At 34.8% G+C, this 23153-nt stretch overlaps 1 protein-coding gene across 6 annotated transcripts in view; it reads left to right on the forward strand.

The window, feature by feature from the left end:
* ANKRD42 (ankyrin repeat domain 42) overlaps positions 1-23153 on the forward strand; it is a 42431-nt gene continuing 19278 nt past the window's right edge. For 3 of the 6 annotated variants that reach the window (XM_039848182.1, XM_039848184.1, XM_039848186.1), the window contains exons 1-3: positions 16045-16226; positions 18704-18829; positions 21107-21212. In XM_039848182.1, the coding sequence (XP_039704116.1) occupies positions 18751-18829; positions 21107-21212 (185 nt within the window). In that variant the 5' untranslated portion in view covers positions 16045-16226; positions 18704-18750. Of the gene's footprint in view, positions 1002-4261; positions 4426-9676; positions 9785-12684; positions 12805-13675; positions 13812-16026; positions 16227-18703; positions 18830-21106; positions 21213-23153 lie in introns of those variants that run through there. The other 3 variants (XM_039848181.1, XM_039848183.1, XM_039848185.1) reach the window with 3 other exon arrangements.

The raw sequence follows: 23153 nt of genomic DNA on the forward strand, positions 1-23153 counted from the left end.
CAACCTGGTGGCTGGAATCGGGACACTGGAAAGCGACTTGGAGGAGAGGGTGCCCGTCGACGGCGGCCGCCGCCACAGCGACTCGCGGGGAGTAGCAGCCGAAGACGGCGGCCGCCGCACTAGCTCTCGCGTGTGGTTAAACGGCCGACACAGCCATCGCGGCGGCTATTCAAGGGAAAGAGGTAGTGAAAGCCAGGACTTTAGTCGCAGGGAAGACAGGGAAAGAATCCGTGAAGACAACGACCACCGCTGCAGCGTCTCTGCTGGAAGAGTAAGTGAAGACGTCGGCTTCTCCCGCAGTGACTCGAGAAGAGTCAGTGAAGACCTGGGCCGCCGCCTCAGTGTTTTTCGGGAGAGAATTAGGGGAGATGGTGGCCACGGTCACAGCGGCACTTGGGAGAGAGTGAGGGGAGACCGTGGCTTTCGCATCGGCAACGTCAGTTTGAGCGAAGTCGGCAGCCACCAAACTAGTGACTCCGGGGGAACGGCCAGAGAAGACTGCAGCCTCCGCCTAGGTGGTACTTGGGAGGGAATCAGGGAAGTCCGCGGTCCCGGCACCAGCGACTCTGGGGAGAGGGGCAGTGACGACCGCAGCCGCCGCCTCAGTGGCTCTTGGGAGGGAGGGAGTGTCGATGGCGGCCACAGCCTCAGTAGTTCCTGGGAGGGAGTGAGTGAAGACCGTGGCTACGTGGCCAGCGACTCCTCCGGGGTGAGCGTCAGCCAAGACTCCGGCCGCCGCCTCAGTGGCTTCTGGGAGAGAGAAAGTGAAGACGAAGGTTCCGGCTGCAGGGGCTCCTGGGAGAGAGCGAGGGAGGACGGCGCCCCCGGCCCTAGCGAAGACGAAGACGGCCGCTGCAGTGTCTCGTGGGTGACTGCAAGTGAAGACCGCCGCAGCAGCAGGGGCTTGGATTCAACTCCTTCCCGGAGCTCAAGGGATTGCACCATGCCCGGGGTGTCCCATTCAGGCCCCTCCGCCTCCTCAACGGAGACTGCAACCCCCTGTGAGACAAAAGTACTTCAGCGGCCTTTGTCTCTGCCACACCCCTTTTTCTTACTTCTGCCCACATCAGCCTTAGTTAGGCCTTTCTGGCATTTCCCTTTCTCAACTGTCACTCTTTATTTCCCTCACTCGACCTATTTTCGGTGGGTCCCGAAGCTGTTCACCTGTCCGCCGTATCTCTCCCTCATTTTAGCTTTCCTCCCTTCCCATCTGCACCATTCCTGAGACTTCTTGTTCAGATTGACATCAACTCTCGTCAAGTCTAATGGACCCTTTTAAGTTTTTACTTGGCTCTCTGCAGCATTTGACCCTGTGGAAATGACATTCGACTTAACCTAGTTTTCTTCCTTCCACTCTATTGACTCTCTTTTCTTTGCTGACTCTTCTTCCATCTTCTCCTCAAACGTTGCATTTTTTCTTTTTTCTTTTTTTTTGCTGTATAGTGCCGTCACTGGTGCTTTTTTTTTCTTGTCTTGTACTATGATTTTAGTTCTACTGAGGACCTCCAAATCTATGTTATTCATTCAACCATCCAGTAAATATTTATTGAGTGCTTAATATGTGCTGTGTCTTAAGGATGTATCAATAAAGAAGACAGGAACATTCCTTCTAGTGCAGAAGATAAATACTGAGCAAAATAATGGCTAGTGTGATGAATATTATGAAGAAGAATAGAGTGCTATTGGCTCCACTGTGGGGTGCGGATGGGTATCAGAAAAACCCACCTAATACCTAGACATGCCTATCACTGAGATCTGATCTTCAGATCTCTCCTCTGAGCTGTAGACTCGTATGACAAGTCTCTTCTGGGACTCTTCCTTAGGTACCTCAATATCAACATGTTTAAAATTAAATTTGTATTTATGTGCTCTCTCTGTCTTTCAGTTTTCACTATCTCAGTGGCACCACACCAGTCAGGAAACTAAGCCAGAAACTTCTTTGAGTTATCCCATTACTCTTTCCTTATTTCACCCACTATATTCATCCAAGTTCAGTTCAACCAATTACCATAATATTTGTTGAATCTGTCTCCTTTTATGTTCCTAATGCTATTCTGTATTTTTTTACATGATCTCTCGAATATATAATGTTCTGTTTTTGCCCCAATGGCCGACTGCAGCCAGCCCTATAAACTTGGCATTACAAATTTGATCATTATTCTGCTTAAAATCCCTCAATGACTCCCCAGTCTCTGCTCAAGTCCAACAAGGTTCTACCATAGCATGTCTTTTGTTTAATTCTAACCTCCTTTCCTTCCACTTTATGCTTCAGCAATAGAGTAGGGGTGTGTGTGTGTGTGTAGGGGGGTGGGTTTCTTGGCCATATCCTACTGTTCATGCTGTCTAGTATGCCTTTCCCTGCTCCCATTTTACCGGTCATGCTCTTGCTAATCTTTGAAGATGCATCTTAGATTTTACCTCCCCCAGGAATCCTTTTCTGTTTCCCTTCCCTCCTGCCCCAGCTGAGTTAGAAGTCTTCTGTGCCTCTATAAGTTCTTATGAATATTTTGTCATTGCTCTCATCACATTATTTTATAATTTGTGTTTGTATCTCTCTATAAGTTCTTTATGATAGACACCAAATTAATGTTGAGTGGAAGAGTGGGTAGATGAATGAATGAATTGGGATGGAATGTGGTGAGGAAAAAGGCCATAAAATTAGATGGGAGTCAAATTATGGGAGGGCTTAGATTGTCGTACTGAGGGTTTGGATTTTGTTCTCTATACTAGCAGTGGATAACTAGAAGCAGTTTGGAGTAGAGGCATAAAATGATCTGGATAGTGTCCCTGTGTACGATCGATTAGAGTGGATAGAACACTATTTGTAGATCTTGCTGTACTAGTTTAAAGGAGAATGAAGATCCAATCTAGGGGATTAACATCATTAAACATTTATTGAGTTTTTTATTTGTTTGGTTTTTTTTTTTTGTGCCTTCCTTGCTCCCTTCCCTGTATGTATATATCTTAATTGTTTCTTCAAGGTCTTGCTCAAAGTTTTCCTCCTCTTACCTGTACTCTCTTAGGACATTACTGTCTGTTTATTTTTATTTTTATTTTTATTTCTTCATGTTTATCCAAATAAGTTTTAAAGTGTTGGTGGAAAGAAAATGTGTTACCTCCATGTCTATTTTCCATCGTGTTATACTCCTGGCACATGGTAGATGCTCACAAAAGGATTTTTGAGTAAAATGTATAGCATTTTGCTAAGGGTTGTTGTAAGATATGATTCCACTGTAAAATATGGTTCTAGCCATCAAGAAATTAACATTCTGGAGAGAGGAAATATTTATACAAAGATAAATAGTACAAGAGTGCATAGATAATTTGCCAGAAGTGTTGGTGAGTTCTTTTCAAAATAATTTAATTTGTTTAGGAAGTGCTTCGATTGAATTCTTTACTACTTCTTTCTCCAAAAACCATCTGTTCATGCTTAGATACCTTTATTGCTTCTGGTTCATAATGCACATTAAAATATTTACAGTACAGTGAACCTGACAGTGTAGTCTTAACATTTGGAACATTAAATTATAAAATATAAGAAACTAACTAGAGTGTATGAAATGAAAATTGTGACCTGCCATTCCTCTCCTAGTGAGGGCATATGAGAAAGATGAGAAAAGTATAATCTTGATAAACTATGTCTGCCAATGTGAGATAAGGCTCTAGTAAAATATGCACTGGGCATATTTCAAAATGGTTTCTCCCCTCTCCTCTGCCAAAAACACAAGTAGGTTTTTCTTAGCTTTTCACAGTGATAACGTACTGGAGTTTTGAAGGTAAAATCTATGAAAATGTGGGAGCCTCCAAGACTGTGACCCTAAGAAATTTCTTACTCTTAGGCTAGTACATACCCAGTCCCCAGCAGTTTGTCAAAATTGTCATTTAAGTGCTTCTTGAGGTTTATGACCCTAGTGGCTTCTGCTCCAGGTTAAGGTGAACTCGCCTGTGTTTCTCTGTATTTGCCTCTTTCCTGATTTAGGGTAGCAATTTGTCCTGAGACCTCAATTCTCTTATCAGTCCAAGAAAAGTTTTTGATTTTCAGTTTGTTCAGCTTTTCTTCTGTATGTATGGGAATGACAACTTCCCTTCTCTTTACATAAAGTAGAAGTCTGATTAAGATGTTAATCATAAACATCTTTGGAGTACATTATTTGTAAAGCCAAAGTGATTTTGTTCTCTCTGTTGAATCATTACTTTAGTCTTTTCTTTTTCTTTTTTTTTAGTTTTGTAATATATTTTAAGCAATTTGATTTTTCAATAGGTGCCAGGAAGAAGGTACATTTTGGTAGCATACATGATGCAGTCCGAGCTGGAGATGTAAAGCAGCTTTCAGAAATAGTAGAACGTGGAGCCAGCATTAATGAAGTTGACATTCTTCATAAATTTACCCCTTTACATTGGGCAGCACATTCTGGAAGTTTAGAGGTAAGAAGCTATATAAATTACTAAACTGGGGTAAGTTTAAAGCTGTTAGCAGTTCTATAAATTTAACAAATAGGACTGAAGCCTTATGCTAGGCACTGCAAATATTTTTCTTATTAATTCTGTCTAACATTGGATGTTTTGGTTATAGTGGTTTTTTAACAAATGATCTCAAAACTTAGTGGCATAAAATAACTATTTCTTTATGCCCTGAAATGAACCAGGAATTTGAATCCTAGGAACAGCTTGTCTCTGCTCTATGACGTCTGAGGCTTCAGCTAAAAGATTGAAAAGCTGAGGCTGGAATCTTCTGAAGGCTTGTTCATGCGGATGTCTGATAGTAGATACTGGCTGTAGGCCAGTCACGTTAATTCCCCTCTATGTGGTCCTGTTTGTGAGGTGTCTCCACCTGGGCTAGTATGTGCTTCCTTACAATATGGTGGCTGGGTTCCAAAGGCAAGCATAAAGATTAACTTACAGAGGATAACATAATGAATACCTAGCTCTAAGAAATCCTGACATTTTTTGCTGTAGTTGCTTCAGATTTTTAGAAAACAAATGGAATATTATAGATACATCTGAAGTCCTTGAGCACCCTTCCCAGGTGCCATTTCTCTCCTTCCAACTCCAGAGATAAATATTACCCTAAATTTGGTGTTTATTATTCCCATCTTATGTATGATTATATCATTATTACTTATGATTATAACATTGTTTTAATTGACATAGTTTATTTAAACGACATATGTGTCATTCTGCACCTTGATACATGTGGTTACATATATGTACTCCAGTTAATTTTTTTCAGCTGTGTTGTAATAGTATTCTTAGACTAATATCAGAATTTATTCATTTTTCAGTTGATGGATATTTAATTGGTTTCAATTTTTAGCTAGCACAAGTAGTGCTTAGTGAATATTTTTATGCAGAACTTCTTATTCTTGGGCTATGTACAAAGCCAACTGGAATTTTTCTCATGATTCGAGGTTGTGTGTGGGGAGCTTATTTTAGCTGCTACATTTCCCAGTCAGTAGGCTGCTGTAGGTCTATTCATCATGCTTTTCTTTTTCTTTTTCTTTTTCTTTTTTTTTTTTACATTGTTACACAGACAGCTTTCTATGAATATGGCTTCTCTGTGTGATTTTTTTGGGGGGGCTTCTCTACTTCTTGGAACCAAATCTGCTTTAGAGAATCTCTCTCCACCACTTTGTGTGCCCCACTTGAATTGTTGTAAACAAGGATTTTGCCTTTGGCCTTTTAGTGACTTTCTCTCACTTGGGAGAAATGTGCCTTGACAGGTCTTTCTGCACTTGCAGCCCCTGGTGGGTATTTTCTCTGCTGTTTCTTCCCACATCCCTGTTTGAGCTACAGTTTGGCAGCTTTCCCATCTGTTTTGTAGTCTGAGTTTCAAATGTCTCCTAGTTTCACTACAGGTGGGGTTTTCTGCTTGTTTTTCTTGTTTTTTTTTATGATTTTGCAGGTATGAAATACTGATTTTTACTTTGCTATATTCCAATAGGATAGGACTTCGTAATATGCCATTTATTTCATCTCTTTCTTGGTATCCTTTCAGCCTCTCTGACTACTCTCACTTACACTTATTTGGTTAACCTACCCTAGCTGTTCTATAAAGATGGATATTCTTTATACTTCTGCCAATGGCCTTCTCTCTCCCACTTTACACTTTCTCTCCAGGCAGTCTTTTAGACTTCCTTGTCTTGATCATTTCTACATATTAATTCATGAATTTGCTTTCTGTCCTGAATTCTGACTTATGTAACGAGTACTTGATCAACAGCCCATGCATATTTGACTAGCCTCTCAAATTCAATTACTCTAAAACTAAACCGTTATTCTTTTCTTCCTCTTTCTTTGTTTTCTAAGCTAATGGCCTTTGAATCATTATTAAGCTATCTTGGTTTTTTTCACCATCTAAAGTATTTAATAACAACACCAATAACAGAAAAGACCCCCCACAGACCTATTATAAAACAGTACTCTCAGTTGGTGATCGTCGTAATATACAAAAAAATTAATTTCCTCTGAAATCTGAAAAGCACTAAGTGTGACTATCTTAAAAAATGTCTGCTTGAATTGTCTCGATTTTTTACAGAAGCAAAACACATTATCAACACTTGTCTGGATGAAGGTGCACTTCATGATGCATATTGATTTAGTAAGAACTGATCACTAGGTCAGTTAATTTTGTTCCATTTTTTGTCTTTTGAATTTATCCTCTTCATCCTCATAGCCACTGCCTTAAATCTAATTGATTTCATTCTTTTTTGTCTCATCTACTTCTAGTTCATATTCTGTATATGAAGTTACCGCTCTAAAACTAAAATCTGATATTACTTAAAACTCTCCTTCAGTTTCCATAGTAACTCTAGCCTCTATAGTATAAAGTTCAAATTATTTAATGTGGTAGACTTATTTCTCCAAGATCATCTCCCATCATACTTGTCTTTTGCTGCAGTACTGGTGACTACTACCCCAAATTAGTCTACTGTTTCATATTATCATAGACTGCACATGCTGTTTTATCTGCCTGGTCTTGCCTTTTCCCATTGGTTACTTGGTTGAAATCTAGGCAGCACCCATTTGGTAAGGCCTTCTGTATTTCCCCTCTCAATATTTTCCAGCTAGCTACTTTCTCCTCAGTGATACTTCTAAATCTTATACATAAAATTTTTATTGTATTTATCACATTGAATTGTATTCTCTGTTAGATTTTAAGCTCTCTGAAGTTACCATTTGAGTCTTATTCATCTTTTTTTCCATAGCATCTAGCATAATGTCCTGCATATTGGAATCACATTGTAGGTTCTCAATAAATATTTGTCATATTGCTGACTTTGTTGACTTAGGTTTAATTTATATTTTTAGTGTCTAGCACAGTGCATAGCAGATGTTCAAGAAATGTTTGTTGTATTTTAACAAACATAAATCTAAACCGTAATATTTTAGTGCATTTCTCCCTTTACATTTAAAGATCATCTAATTCTCTACTTGAGTACTGCGTTAGCACCCTTACATTTTGTTATTCTTTCTGAAATTTCTTATGACTTATGGTACTTATATGTTAGTATGAAATAATCACTAAATTAACAACTGGTGAAAACTACGTTTTATTATATTTAATTTTTTTCTTCCATCATATGAGGTTGCTATTGAGTTCCCTGTAGTGAGTTTTTTATTTCAGATATACAATTCACCTCCAGAATTTCCATTTGGTTCTTTTTTTAAATTGTAATTTTTATCTCTTTATATTTTCTACTTGATGGACATTATCATTATACTTTCCTTCAGTTCTTTCAACATAAATTCCTTAAAAAATAGTTTCTTTTAGTTCTCTAAAGTTATTTGTAATAGCTGCTTTGAGGTCTTGCTAAGTCCAACATTTGAGCCCTCACAGGGATAGTTTCTATTGATTGCTCTTTTTCCTCTGTATAGGTTACACATTCTTGTTTTTTTTTTTTTTTTGTATGTCTCATAACTTTTTAGTTTGACTAGACATTTTGAAAACTGGACATTTTAGAATATATATTGTCAATCCCTCCAGCAAGGTAATGAAGCTGTCCACACAAGTAAAATTTCTGCATCATGCAGCTGGAGACAGGGATAATTATAGTACCAGTCTCCCTCTTGTTACTGAGATTCAGTAGATTTCCTTGAATTAATTCTTCTCATTTTGCTATATACCTTTGATCAATTTCCAGAGTCTTTAAATTGTTGTTCTTAATAACTTCGTGTAGTTTTATCATTATTTCTTGGGAAGGATTTGCCAAGCTCGTTACTTAGCCATTACTGAATTCCTGCTTAATTTTCAAATTAATTTTTGACAGATGCAAATACAGTCCAATGGAGAACAGATATTATTTTCATTAAATGGTGCTGGCACAATTGAACATTTATATGTAAAAAAACTCCTTGACCCATACCTGGTACCATATATAAAAATGTACTCAAAAGGTATTATAGGCAAATGTGAAACTTAACCTTATAAAACTTCTAGAAGAAAGCATAGGAGCAAATCTTTACAAATCATATATCCGATTAAGAACTTGTAATCAGAATATACGAGATTCTTACAACTCAGTAGTAAGAAAACAAAAACCCAATTAAAAAATGAGCAAATGACTTCAATAGACACTTTCTCAAAGATGATATGGATGGCAGTTGAACATTGAAAAGTTATTCAACATCATTAGCCATTAGGGATAATATGAAGTATTGGCAAGGCTATAGAGCAACTGGAACTTTCATACATTGCTGGTAGAAGTGTATGATACAACCACTTTGGAAAACAGTTTGGCAGTTTCTTAAGAAGTTAAACATATACTTACCTATATTCTACCAATCTCACTTCTACATATTTACTTAGGACAAATTAAAAACCTGTACAAGGTTGCTTATAGTGGTTTTATTTTCTGTACCTGAACCATGTTAGCATGCAGTAGTCTCTCCATAAATATTTGTTGAATAAATGAATGACTACTGTGATTATTAGTGAAGTTGAGCTTTTTAAAAAATATATTATTGGTCACTAATATCTGTGACAGGCAAATGATACCTAAATGGTAAGCCTTTTCAACAAATGATATAGCTATTACTGATTTAACAGTGTATCCAATGATACAGTCAACTTTTTTTAAAAAGAAAGACTCTTCTTAAAGGTAGAATCTACTATATGTAGCACAGACCTCTCAGTACTGTATTAAAATAAGACTGAGAGTGAGTTTTAAAAATCTTAAATGAAAATGCATTGATTACTACTCACCTTTGTTATATAAACTACTTTTTTTTTTTTTGGAGAGTATTATCAGAATAACAGTGTTTGCTTTGATACAGGAGCTTCTGCACCCATTTAGAAATCTGTGGCAGAGGCTGCAAACCAGAAGCCCTTGAGCGAATTTGGCTCACAGATATGTTTTGTTTGGCTTTTACAGTATTGGTCAGACATAAGATTTGGATTAGCATTTCATTCACAGCAACAACTGGCTGGGATTGAGTAGTATCTGCACCTTATTGACAAGGAATGTGGTTTCCAGTTTGCTACAGTTCCCACTGCTCCCTGTTGTTTACCCAATAATAAGGTCAGATGTTGGTCACCATATATTGTGCTCGTGCTTTTGTTATTTTATGATGTTTCTCAGACTGCAGTATTTCATGATGATAGACTAAATTTAAAAGGTATAATAATGTTGAAAAATCTCCCTTGTCACTTGGTAACATGGTTATTTTCTTAATTTAGTGTCTTCATTGGCTCCTCTGGCATGGAGCTGATATTATGCAAGCAACTACGAGAGGCTGGACAGCAGCTCACATAGCTGCAATCAGGGGTCAAGATGCTTGTATGCAGGTAATAATAACTTTGTTTAATTTTTCAAAATTCAGTTGAGTTTAATTATTTTAGCATAGTTCTTTTAAGCTATTGTTTCTATTCTAATAATTTGATTTCATAGATTTACTTCTATGTTCTAAACAAGAACTTACTGGATTTTATGACATATCTTTTGGTATCAACTATCCACTTAAACAAATGATATAAGAGACTCTTTTATCTTTGAAGTTGGTTATCTGTTTGCATTGTTTTAAGGGATGTCACAGTCATACCCAGATTATCTCCTTTATAGTTTGCCATGCCTAAAATCTCTTATTTTGTGTATTTCCTGGCCAGAATAACACATTGTTATGCGGCAGCATTTAGTTTATTACAGTAACTGGATTTAACTAATGTAACGAAATAGACTGGAATTTGGAGGAATACAAAATTGTATAAGCAAACATCCCCTGCCTATAAGAAGCCTGAGATCTGAGTGACAGGAGCTCTGCTCAGTGAGTTAGAAAACAATACAAAGCACAATTTATGATTGAGGTTCTAATGAAAAATACAGATGAGAAGAATTATAGAATTTAGGAGGAGGCAGAAGAATCATAAATGGAGGAAATAAAATTTTATCTAAGCCTGAAAGAATGGGTTGATTTCAAAGAGGTAAGTAGTAAAGAAGCTTTGTAGGTAGGAAATATGTTAGGAGCAAATAAAAATAATGATTATCATTTAATGAAAATTTTTAATGTGTTAATCACATTCTCCCCTGCATCACTTCATTTAATATAACAATCTTATGAGTTCTCCTTTTTATAGATTAGGAAACAAATTCAGAGAGTTAAGTACCTTGCTAAGTCAGTGACAAAGCAAGGATTTGACTTTGTCCTGTTAACCTCTATGCTGCAATTCTATGTGAAGTCCTTGAATTGGAAAAATGAGGCGCGTTCAGGGGATATACTATTATGTAAATTTAACTGTGTGTAGATGGTTTGTTGTGTGGACTGTTATGAACTAAGTTTGGATAAGCTAGATTTGTAAAATGTCTTAGAAGTAAAATAAAGATTTTAGATCCGTGTGTATAGAAAAAGAGGTTTTATATACATATATATAGGTATACATATATACATACACAGATACATACACATACGTACATATGCACATTAACAAAAGAATAAGATAATGAAAGCAGTATTTCAGGATATTATTCTAGTGAAATGTATCCAGGATTACCTAGAATGAAGAGAGTTTGGAGGCAAGAAGACCAGTTAGAGATTTTTGGTGTAATCTCTAACCACGGAGGGTGAAATTAGGTGGTTGCAGTGGGAGAGAAAGAAAATGATTAAAGGCATCTTTCAAAGCAATCATTAACAAATTATAGTGAGAATTTAAAATTTTGAGTTAGAATGACAGACGATTATGAAACTATAGTTAGGGGAATCTGAAAGGCTGGGGAAACTTGAGAAGAAAGATTTTGAGTTCAGTTTGGCACATTTTGAGTTTAAGGTGCCTTTAGGTCATTCAGGTGCAAAAGGGGGCTGGAGACTGATTTTAGCAGTAATAAAATATAGAGAAGTGTATAGAGTATTGAGGATTGAATGCTGAAGAATGTTACTAGTAGAGATGGAAAGAAGCAGAGAAATGAGTAAAGAACTTGGAAGAGGAAGTCAGAGAGATAGGAGAGCCAAGATCCATTAGGGTTGTGCAAGTGAAGTAAGAAATTTAAGAATTAGACAGTATCAGTTACTGGATAGAACCAAGAATAAAGTTTAAAGAAATGCCATTGAACTTGAGAGCTCATTGTAGGGTAAAACTGGCTGTATTTCTATGCATTGGTGGGGATGGCACCCAGTTTGCAGATGGATTTGAAATTGAGGTATTTGAGAAGTAAGCAATGAAAGGAAGGAGAAAATACAATAGTAACTTTAGGGGACAACAGGGTCAAATGAAGTTTTACTTGATACTTTTTTACCTCTGAGCATTAGTGAAGCCATTCCCTCTGCCTTGATTGTCCCTCTCTTCCTCAAAGTGGTCTCTTCCTTCTCAGAGCTGTTGTGGTATTTTTTGTGTACTGTACTGCATAGTCATTGCTTTTAAAGGACAGTTTAGTATTGTTGATTTTCTTTTGTCTCTACAGTGTCCTAATTCTCTAAGTTGATATGTCTTCATATTCTTTTTAGTGACTTTTAAAACACAGTAAGCACTCAGTATGTGGTTTGTGATGATTATTAACTAGTTTGTTAATGTGAATCAGACAACATCATGGAGACTATTCTTCCTAAAATTTTTGATAGGAATTGTTATTGAGTAAACTTTTGCTAAGATTGTGATAAATGTAGGCTGGTTAAAAAAAAAAAGGCTGTGGGAGAAAAATGAAAAAAATTAACTAAATGAAAGCAATTACTCTGTATATTATATAGAGGGGTGTGCTGTGAATATGATATATCCCTTATACAGAAACTGGGTCAATTGTAAATTCAGATGGAATCTACTCAGCCGCAGTTATAATTTTGATTTGGAACTTAGAACTTAGTTACTTCGATCATGAAATCCTTTTATTGTATTCAAAACTCAGTTAATAAAAGATTCTGCTCTTGAAATAGTGGGAGTTGACATTTCAGTTTTATTAGTTTTGCATTAAAGTATTTAATTTAGTGGTTATTAATCAGTGCTCATGAAAAGTGTGCCTATAAATTGTATTTTCATGCTCAAATCAGATGTGAAATCAGGTCTCCTAGGCAATGTTAAAAAGGATCTTAAACATTTTCTTAGAATTAGCTAAGAACTTCTCACATGGCCTGTGGCACATATGTAAGAACATATATAATAATTTAGCTAGGTTAATAAATTGCTTACTGTAAATAATCTGTATCTGCATTTATAATTTAACATCTATATTCATGTAAACTTATTCTTATTTTTCTATTTTTTAGGCTCTTATACTCAATGGAGCAAATCTGGCAGCTCAAGATGATCGTGGTTGCACCCCTTTACACCTTGCTGCAACACATGGACATTCTTTCACTTTACAAATAATGCTCCGAAGTGGAGTGGTGAGGGATTCCTTTTAATATGTGAGAATGTATAATCATATAGATGGAATAGCATTTGATAGTATGGTTATCTCTTCCTGACTTTTTAAATTCCTTTTATAACTTTGGGGAAGTAATTTGATCTCTCTCTTTAGCTTTTCCATCTTCAAACATGGGAATGATAATATAGATAAATCTTGAAAAAAAAAAGTTTAATACAAATTATTTCAGAGGCTATAGGTTCTTCATGTCAGCTCAGTTTAACTAGGAAGATTCTGAAGCTTCCAAACACATGTTAACCAGTGATTGTAAACCTTTCCGAATTTCTGTGTGTAACTCTTATTTTGTATAATAGTTTAGAAAGTGATTTATATCTCCAGAAATTTTATTTATTATATTTATTTTTATAATTACCCAGTGGTTATAAAAAATAACTTCTTATAAGAAAAGAACTACCTATGTTGAAGACATTATGGTAAGAGTTGGTGTTTCTATAGTTAGAAAGAAAGTGAAAAATCTTATTAAGTATTTTTTCATTAACTCTTTGTTTATGCTCCCAAGCATATGATTTGAGCATTTGAATCCATCCCTTTCGTTTTAGTGGTTAGGAACCTGTGACCAGTAAAATGACTAGTTAAGTTCCTTTTTAAAAACTATTTTTATGTGACTAGTTATGTTCTTTTTAAAAAGACTATTTTATAAAATTTTATTAGTATGCTATTAGCTTGTATGTTCAAACCAGTGGTTGCAGTAAATTTTCCTATTATATTTAGTGTTTGCCTTATAGTTTTAAGAAAAGCCTCCAATTCTCATTTGCAGAATTAAGCTGCTAGACTTAGTCTTTCCCCTACAAAATGAAAAGAAACTGAGTCCTTGTGAATGTTACTTCTAGGATCCCAGTGTAACTGACAAGAGAGAATGGAAACCTGTACATTATGCAGCTTTTCATGGACGGCTTGGCTGTTTGCAACTTCTAGTTAAATGGGGATGTGGCATAGAAGATGTGGACTACAATGGAAACCTTCCAGGTATTCACAAAAGCAAATATTTTGGTTTTTCATTAATGTAAACTTTTAAAATGTTGATCATGTTTAAGAAATACAAACTGTCATCATTCTAATAGTTCCTCACAAAACTTAAGTGATAAATATGTTGACATGAACATTTTTTATATTATAACTATATTATATACCTGTCATGTGATTGTTTTTTATTTTTTCTGTAACTATATCAGCAAAAGAGAATTGGCCAAATTAAACTTGGATTTACTTTTCCAGCCAGCCATTTCCTGCATCTGTTGTCTAGTGTTATTATTTTTTAACTTCATATAGCTCTGCCTCACAGACTACTTTAAAAAATAATAGTATAACTAGGGGACCCTAGTGTATTTGAGTTAATTTGCTAACTGCAATCAATTGGCCAGTTGAGATCTATAAACACCCTGTCTTCTTCTAAGAGGTTCTGTGGCAATTCGGAAGAGGGATAGATCACAGTAAGATTGGAGGGAGGGTTACTAAAAATGATACTTGAATTATGTCTTAAAGGAATCTTCAGCAGCAAACAAATGGGGAGTGTATCTGGAAATGAGTATTTTGCTCTCATTCTTTTTCTAAAATAAATTTTTTAGTTTATTTTTGTATATGGTTTAAGAAAGTGGTCCAGTTTCATTTTTTTGCATGTATATGTTCAGTTTTCCCAGCACCATTTATTGAAAAGATTGCTCTTCCACATTGTATTTTCTTAGTCCTTCATTGCAGATAATTGCCCATATAAGTGTGGGTTGATTTCTGGGCTTTATTCTGTTCCACTGATCTATGTGTCTGTTTTTGGCCTAGAGTTGTTAAGAGCCTGATGCAATAATTTAGACTACTGTTTGTTTGGACCAGAGTAGAGGCAGCAAGGACAGTGAGAAGTAATTGGAGTCTATGTATCTTTTAAAGGTAGAGCCAATTAGAGTTGCTGATTGATTAGATGTGGTGAGTAACAGAGAAGTCAAGGATGGCTCTGGGGCATTTGGCCCAAACTACATGGAAAGGAGAGAATTTCCATTAACTGAGGTTGGGAAACTATGTAAGGAAAATGTATACAAGAAGGATAAGAAGTTCAGTTTCTGACAAGTTAGAATTGCCTATAATACATGTAAGTGTATATGATGAGTTAGTGATAGAAGACTTTGAAGTTTCAGGGGGGAGTTTTTTAGTGGAAGGTTCAACTGAGAAAGTGTAGAGGGAAATATGCCAGCAATTTATCTTTTGAGCATTGTGACTTTTTGTTTCTCCTGAGTTACACTGGTTACTTAAATACTGCCCTACCTCTCCACAGGCAAGATTTGTATATTGATTGGGCTGTTTCTCAAATAGTTACTTCTCAAGAGATGTAAAGGCTTTCTTGTTCTCTGTAATCATTGCCTAGACTTGTAATTCCCCAGAACCATTTCTAATTTTTGCAGATTTTGGGTTGTGGCTCTTCCTTAATCAGGTTCAATATATTTTCTTTCAGGGATTCCTTAATATTTTTTTGTCTGTTCATGATGTTCTTGTTTGTTTTTCTAGTACTTTATTGCTTTAAAAGATATCTTTTCTATTATTTTCAAAGATTTACAGTAGAAATGGTGAGGTAGTATGTGTGCTTAGTCTACAGTTTTGATCCAGTCTTCTTGTTTATAATAAAAATGTTTGTGAATATGAATTAAAAAGCTAAAAATGTAAAACTGAAAAAAAGTTTATGGAAACTTTTTTATGCTATACACCTGAAAAAAAGTTTATGGAAAAGTGACAAAATACATAGTGATAAAAATGACATCATTCATACTTGCACAGTGTCTGTTTTGGTTTATTTCTTCTACTTTTTTTGAAAATATTAAAATAAATTTATCTATTATCTGTCTATTTTATATATCGAGCATTTTCTCATGTAATGATGAGCTGTATAATTGGGATTTCACATTCCCAGAACATTTTCTGAGGCCTACTCTTTGGCGACCCTCCTCTGGCCTCTCTACACTTACATGACTGTAACTATTCAACCATTTAGTCTGTTGCTTCGGCATGACTAGAAGGCTGAGTAATGACATGTAGGCTGGAAAAAAGGTCTGTTATCCTTGCTCAGAGTATGTTCCTGTTATATAAGGCAAGGATAGTCATCTCTCTGTGAGAATTAGAGTCAATGTGTTATTTTTTTTCCTGATTATTTTATTGTAAATTAAAAAATTAAATTCTTTTTTTTTTCTATTCTCACCTATAGTTCACTTAGCAGCCATGGAAGGCCACCTTCACTGTTTTAAATTCCTACTCAGTAGAATGACCAGTGCAACACAGCTTTAAAAGCTTTCAATGATAATGGAGAAAACGTACTGGATCTGGCTCAGAGGTTCTTTAAGCAGAACATTTTACAGTTTATCCAGGGGGCTGAGTATGAAAGAAATGATCCAAAAGATCAGGAAAGTAAGTAATAAACCTGAAATGTTTTAGCATTAATATGTAGAATAAGTGGAAAAGGAAAAAAGGAAGTTGTAAGTTAAATGTTGTATTAAAATATGTTACATATCATTGTCCATATATTCTTTCAGATTCCTCTTTATTATGAAATATTTTAGGCAGAAATATATATAAATTAATGTAACATAATGAACAATCTTTATACCACTGTATTTAAGAATAAAATATTAGTAGTTCATTCCTTTTTATTGTTGAATAATATTTCACTGTATGGATGTACCATATTTTGTTTATCCTTTCAACTGATGTTCATTTGGATTGTTTCCAATTTGAGGCTATTATTAAAGCTGTTCTGAACATTTACAGACATATGTTTGCATTTATCTTGGTAACTACATAGGACTGGGGTGTATGATAGTTGTATGTTTAACTTTAAGTTGTCAATCTGTTTTACAAAGTAGTTGTATTACTTTACATCCCCATCAGATATGAGAATTCTATTTGCTCCATCAAATTACCAACACTCAATATGATCAGTCTATTTTAGCCATTCTAATGACATGTAGTGTTATATTATTGTGGTTTTAATCTACATTTTCTTGATAATAATGATATTGAACATTTTTCATATGGACATTTGTATATCTTCTTTTATAAAGTGTCTGCTCAATTCTTTATCTCATTTTTTGATTGGGTTGTTTGTCAACTAATTATTGAATTTCAACAGTTCTTTATGTTTTATCAGATATATGTATTGCAGATATTGTCTCCCATTCTGAAGCTTGCTTATTTTCTTAATAGTGTCTTTCAAAGAGCAAAAGTTTCAAGTTTTGATAAAATACAGTTTATCAGTATATTTGTAGGTCATGTTTTTTTGTGTCCTATCTATGAAAATTTGCCTGCCCCAGGGTCAGCAAGATATTCTCTTATGTTTTCTAGAAGTTTTACATTTTTAGCTTTTCAATTCATATCTTTGATCTACATCAAATTAAATTTTATATATTGAGTAAAATAAAGTGTTGACTTAATTTTTAAAAAATATATAGCCACTTGTCCTAACATCACATTTTGGGAAAGCCTTCCCTTCCCTACCTATTGAAATGTCTTGGCAGCTTTGTCAAAAAATCAGATCATCTGTATATGTATTTCTGACCTCTGCATTCTGTCTTATATGTCTATTTATTTGCCAATACTACACTGTTTTGATTACTTTAGCTTTATATTGGGACTTAGAACCAAGTCGTGGAAGTCTCCAGCTTTGTTCTTTTTAAAATACTCTTTGGCTATTCTAGGTTGTTTCCTTTCTACATGTAAAAATGAGAATAGCTGCATCTCATAGTTATGAAGAGGGTTAAATGAGGCAGTTCTCAAAAGTGCCTATCATATAATAAGGGCTCAATATATGTAGTTGTTACCATTAAAAACATTTTACCAGTAATATTCCATTGTATATATTATGTACCACACCTTTTTTATCCAATCATCTATCGAAGGGCACTTCAGTTTCTTCCATGTCTTAACCACTGTGAATAATGCTGCAGTGAACATCGGGGTGCATATATGTTTATAGATAAATGTTTTCAAATTTCAGGGTTAGATATCAAGAAGAATATACTGCCATTTGCGATAACATGGATGGATCTTGAGATTATCATGCTAAGCATAATAAATCAGACATAAAAAGTTGTGAACCATATGATTTCACCCACGAGGGATATAACATTGAAAGCAACAGACAAACAAGACAAACAAAAACTCATAGACTCAGAAAACAGTTTAGTAGTTACCAGAGGGAAGGTGGGGAGGGGAGAGATCAATAAGGGTAAAGGGATCAAACATATGGTGACAGAAGGGAATTTAACTTTGGATGGTGAACATACAGTGAAGTATACATGTGACATATTATTGATTTGTGCACTTGAAACATATAATTTTCTTAACCAATGTCACCTCAATAAATTTAATTAAAACAAAGATAAAAACAAAAACATTTTATCAGGTATTTACTATGTGCTAAGCACTAGATCAGATACATTCACACATGTATATGTGTATATTTGTGTGTGTATATATGTATATAGACACACTTTATCTGCTTCCAGTGTATTTTGCTTCCTTACAGAGAGAGTGGTCTGTGCAAATGTAGGACTTGAGACCAAGTATGTCTTTATGCAAAAGGTTAAAAATGACTATCTCCCTGTGTTTTGTGGTAGCTTGAAGGTAAAAGGGAATATGACTCAGAATAGTTCTGGTATAATACTATTCCTGGGATGTTTGAGATCTGGAAGGGTGGAAGGGCTACCCAATTAATAATAATATTATTTTATGGTTCTCTTTTTATTTTCAATGCATCAACTAGACTAATTCCAATATAACATTGTCATACCTGAGTTAATATTGAAATCTGAAATGTGTGACTGCTTAAGGAATGGAAAAAGAATGAACTCATGTGTTTACTGAAATGCTGAATTTTTTATTCATAGCTTTAGCATTTCCAGGTCATGTGGCTGCCTTTACGGGTGACTTAGAAATGCTTAAAAAGTTAGTAGAAGATGGAGTAATCAATATTAATGAACGTGATAATCATGGATCAACTCCTATGCATAAAGGTGAGTTATGGTTCCTGCTTCATTTTTATTTTTGACACAATTGCTGTTGAGTTGTTTACCTTTTAACATAATTATCCATCAGAAACACATGAAAATGTGTACAGAGTGCTTAATTTTCAACTCAAATGTGATATCCCTTTTATGATGTTAGAAATTCACACTATCCCATTTGAGGGTAATTCCAATAGAAATTCTCTTTTGACATTGTCATGTAGTTAAGGTGTGAAATTCACTGCTAGAGAAGTTTCTTAGAATTCACATATTTTCTTTGGACTGAAAATGACCTATTAATTCATGCTAACATAGAAACCATATCTCTTTAAAAAGGTCTAGCAGAATTTCTTCTTATACTCTGCAAAATAGGTTTTTACTTCTGTGGAAATATCAGTGAACATGCTTCGAACACATTTTCAAGATGTCTGTTGCTTTTCTTTGTGCTCTCCTTCATTCTATGGGGAATTCTAAAATATTAGTCAGGTTTTTTTGTTTTTTAATCAGACTTTGGCAAATTGTCAACTCAGTGTCGGGAGTGTGCACTCTAGAATTTATTCTCGCCAATCTTCCTTTTATTTTTAAAATCAAAAACCAAATCTTTAACCTACTACACTTGAAATTTTTATTTTACTTCATTTGTGTTATTATGTTTCTTCATAATCTGATGGCAGAAAATTCTTATACAAAAGTCTTAGGCTAAAAAGATAGTAGTTATGTTAATATAGTCATATGTTTGAATTGGATTTTGTTTTATGAATAACTTCTGGCAGTCTGTGCGTTAAGCTCTTCACTATGGGATTTGTGAATGAGATGGAGACTTAAAATGAGCATAAAACATTGTATTTTCTTTTTCTTTAAACATGCTGCCTTGAAGCAAAGCCCACATTTCATAACCTAGGTAGAACTGGTTTTTATTCCTAATGTGTATGTGGGGTGTCATTTATGAGAGAGCAAAAGATAGGCTCACTCATAGTGCTTACAATGCTTTCTTTCGCAGGGGAATGATAAAGTAAGTTGTATTGACAGATAGTTTTCAGCCTATCTCATTTTGTCACCACTTAAACTGAGATGGAAATGAGGAATCTGGAAGAAGATTCTAAACAGTTCGATGTACAACAATGGAGTGTTGGGGATATAGCCCAACTATATCCCAGGAACTCAGTAATAGAAATTGAACAGAAGAAGTTGCTAAGGGTTAAATTATTGAAGAAATGTTCATGGGAATTCAGAAATAATACCTTATATTTATATCATACTTAACAGGATGCAAAACTAGCATATTTAATCCTTATTGTATTTTAATGAAATGGCAGTATATTCTCCTTATAAATATGAAATTATCTATGTAAAAGATGAAGAAATTGAGGTTCATAGGGATCAGGTTTTTTGACCAAGGATACACAGCTGGTAAAAGCAAAGTTGAGATTACATTTTTTTTTTTTATTCATTCATTCACCAATCAATTCTATAGACATTTATTGAGGGTCTGTATGTGCCAGCCACTTGCTAAGTTCTGTCCTGTCCTCCAGTCTCATTGTTTAGTATACTTAAATTCAGATCTTTTAAGTCTATTAAATTTTTTTCCATAGTTTCACTGAGCCGATATAGATTCAAAAGGATGTGTAGAAGTTAGATGAGCACATAGTTGAGTGATGGGAACTAGATGAGAAGACAGTCATAAACAGAGTTGTGGAGATGAAAATTAATATTGCGTGTATGTGTTTTGAGGACAAGATTTATAAAGAGGTGATAAACAGTGTAGGTAATCTGTGGGGGGCGCCTGTAAATTTTGAGTTGTAAGGGTCAGAGGAATATGCTGTTCATATAAGATGGCACAAGGTTTTTCTTTTTCTTTCTTTCTTTTTTTTTCCACAAGATTTTTCAGTTAATGTGGGTCCCTACGGCTGAATTATGCTCATATTCTGCTGTGATGTAAGATTGGCCAGGAGCTATACATAATAGCAGATAAGAATTAGAAAAAACCTAGATTATAGTTTCAAATCCATTTGTTACTAGCTGTGCGATATTAAATAAATAACTTCTATGAGCTTCAACTTTTATACCTGTATGTAAAGTTCTCTGTATAGGGATGAGTGTAGTAGATATTGTCTAATGAATGAATAAATGAAATAGGGAAAGTAATATCTGCCCAATGTATTTTTGTTGGTGTTTGCAAGGATTAATACTTATAAAAGTACCGTCCAAAATTTTAAAAAATTGTTACTACTGATAATAATTTTTCTGTATTTTCTAGTTATTATTATTATTATATTATTTTTACAGCTGCTGGACAAGGCCATATAGAGTGTTTGCAGTGGATAATTAAAATGGGAGCAGACAGTAATATTACCAACAAAGCAGGGGAGAAACCCAGTGATGTGGCTAAGAGGTATGTCTATTTGCTTTGCTTCTTTCTTTTGCTTTTTAAGTTTTGCATATATTCTCCTATACTCAGAAATGTATGAAGATTTAATGGAATTGTAGAACTCAGACAAATGCTGATGGAATGATAATTTTCAAGCTGAATAGACTTTTGACAATACATCAATTCTCTCTAAAGCACTGATTCTCAACTGAGAGGTAGTATTGTCTTTCTTGGGGATATGGGCATTTGGAAATAAGTGAGAGTTTGTCATAATGACTAGATACCATCACTAATATTTAGTGAAGTCAGGTCCAAAAATTCTTAAATGCTAAATGTTCTACAGTACTTAGAATAGTGGTATACAACATAGAATTATCCCACCCAAATGTCGGTACCTGTCGAAAAGTATTATATGATAAAAAGGAGTAATCAAAAGGAGTCACATGGGTTTTAAAACAAATTATTTATGTTTGAATTAAATATAACACTTATTATCGAACACCTCCAGCTCAGTCATCAAGGAATATTTAGGTCAGATCTTCAAGGAATATTTAGTCCATCCATTTGTTCATTTGGTGTTTTTTTTTAAATTCAACCTCCTGTATACTTCAATTCCAAGTGCGACAATTAACATTAGGATTACAAAGATGAAAAAACATAGTCCTTGCCCTCAAAGGAGCTTACAGTCTTACAGAGAGAGAAATTTGTGACATTATTATTAATTATAATCATTATATCATAATATATGTTATATATAAGGTACAGTAAGGAAAAAAAAGTGCCCAAGTCTTCCTATTTGAAAGTTGTGGGGAAAAATATTAATATAAGTCATGGTAAGAGTTATGAAGGAAACTGCCAGAGGACAGAATTTATATAGAAGTCATGGAAAACTTTTTTTTTTTATGGAGGAAGCAACATTTATGCTGACATTTGAAGGAGGAAGAGTTGTAAGATAACACTTGTGTGTTTGAGGAACTGCATGTGGTTCAGAACTGCTTTTATCTAAAGTAAGAGTGTAGGCTAAAAGTTGTAAATGGAGCTTGAAGGAAGCAAGGACCTAATCATTCATTAAATTGCCATGCAATTTTTGTTTGTGAGTTCATGTTTCTTAAAATTTTGTCTGTGGGATTTCTTTGAAGCTTTGAAATGTGATTTAGTTGTACCATGTACTAGGAACACGATCAACTCAGGTCTACTTTATTTTTATTTTTTAAAACAGCTTTATCAAGGTATAATTGGCAGACAATAAAGTACACATACGTGGACATTACAACCTAATGAATTCTGACATATGTATACATCTATGAAACCATCATCACAAGCAAGATAGTGAACATATTCATCACCCCCAAAAGTCTCCTTATGCTTGTAATCTCTCTCTCACCCATTGTTCCTCAAGCAAACATTGATCTGCTTTCTGTCACTATAGATTAGTTTGCATTTCTAGAGTTTTAAGTGACTGGAATCAGAGTCTATATTCTTATATATCTCACTTCTTTCACTTATCATAATTATTTTGAGATTCATTCATATGTATTAGTAGTTTATTTCTTTCTTATTACTGAGTAGTATTCCATTGGATGTAGAATTCCATAGTGTTCCATAGTTTGATTATCCACTAACCTGTTGAAGGACATCTTGATTGTATCCATTTTTCAGTGATTATGAATAAAGCTGCTATTGACATTCATACACAGGTTTTTGTGTGAACTTAAGTTTTCAGTTCACTTAGGTAAATACTTAGGAGTAGGATTGCTGAATCATTTGCTAAGAGTATGTTTAACTTTATAAGAAATGGACAAAGTACCCTCTAAAGTGGGTACTTTGCATTCCCACCAGCCGTGTATGAAAGTCTCTGTTTCTCCCTATCTTACCAGCATTTGAAATTGTCAGGTTTTTCGATTTTAGTAGTTTTAATGTATGTGTAGTGGCATCTCATTATGGCTTTAATTAGCATTTTTCTAA

Source organism: Pteropus medius, unplaced genomic scaffold (assembly GCF_902729225.1).
Source record: "Pteropus medius unplaced genomic scaffold, Ma_sr-lr_union100, whole genome shotgun sequence".
NCBI classification, from domain to species: domain Eukaryota; kingdom Metazoa; phylum Chordata; class Mammalia; order Chiroptera; family Pteropodidae; genus Pteropus; species Pteropus medius.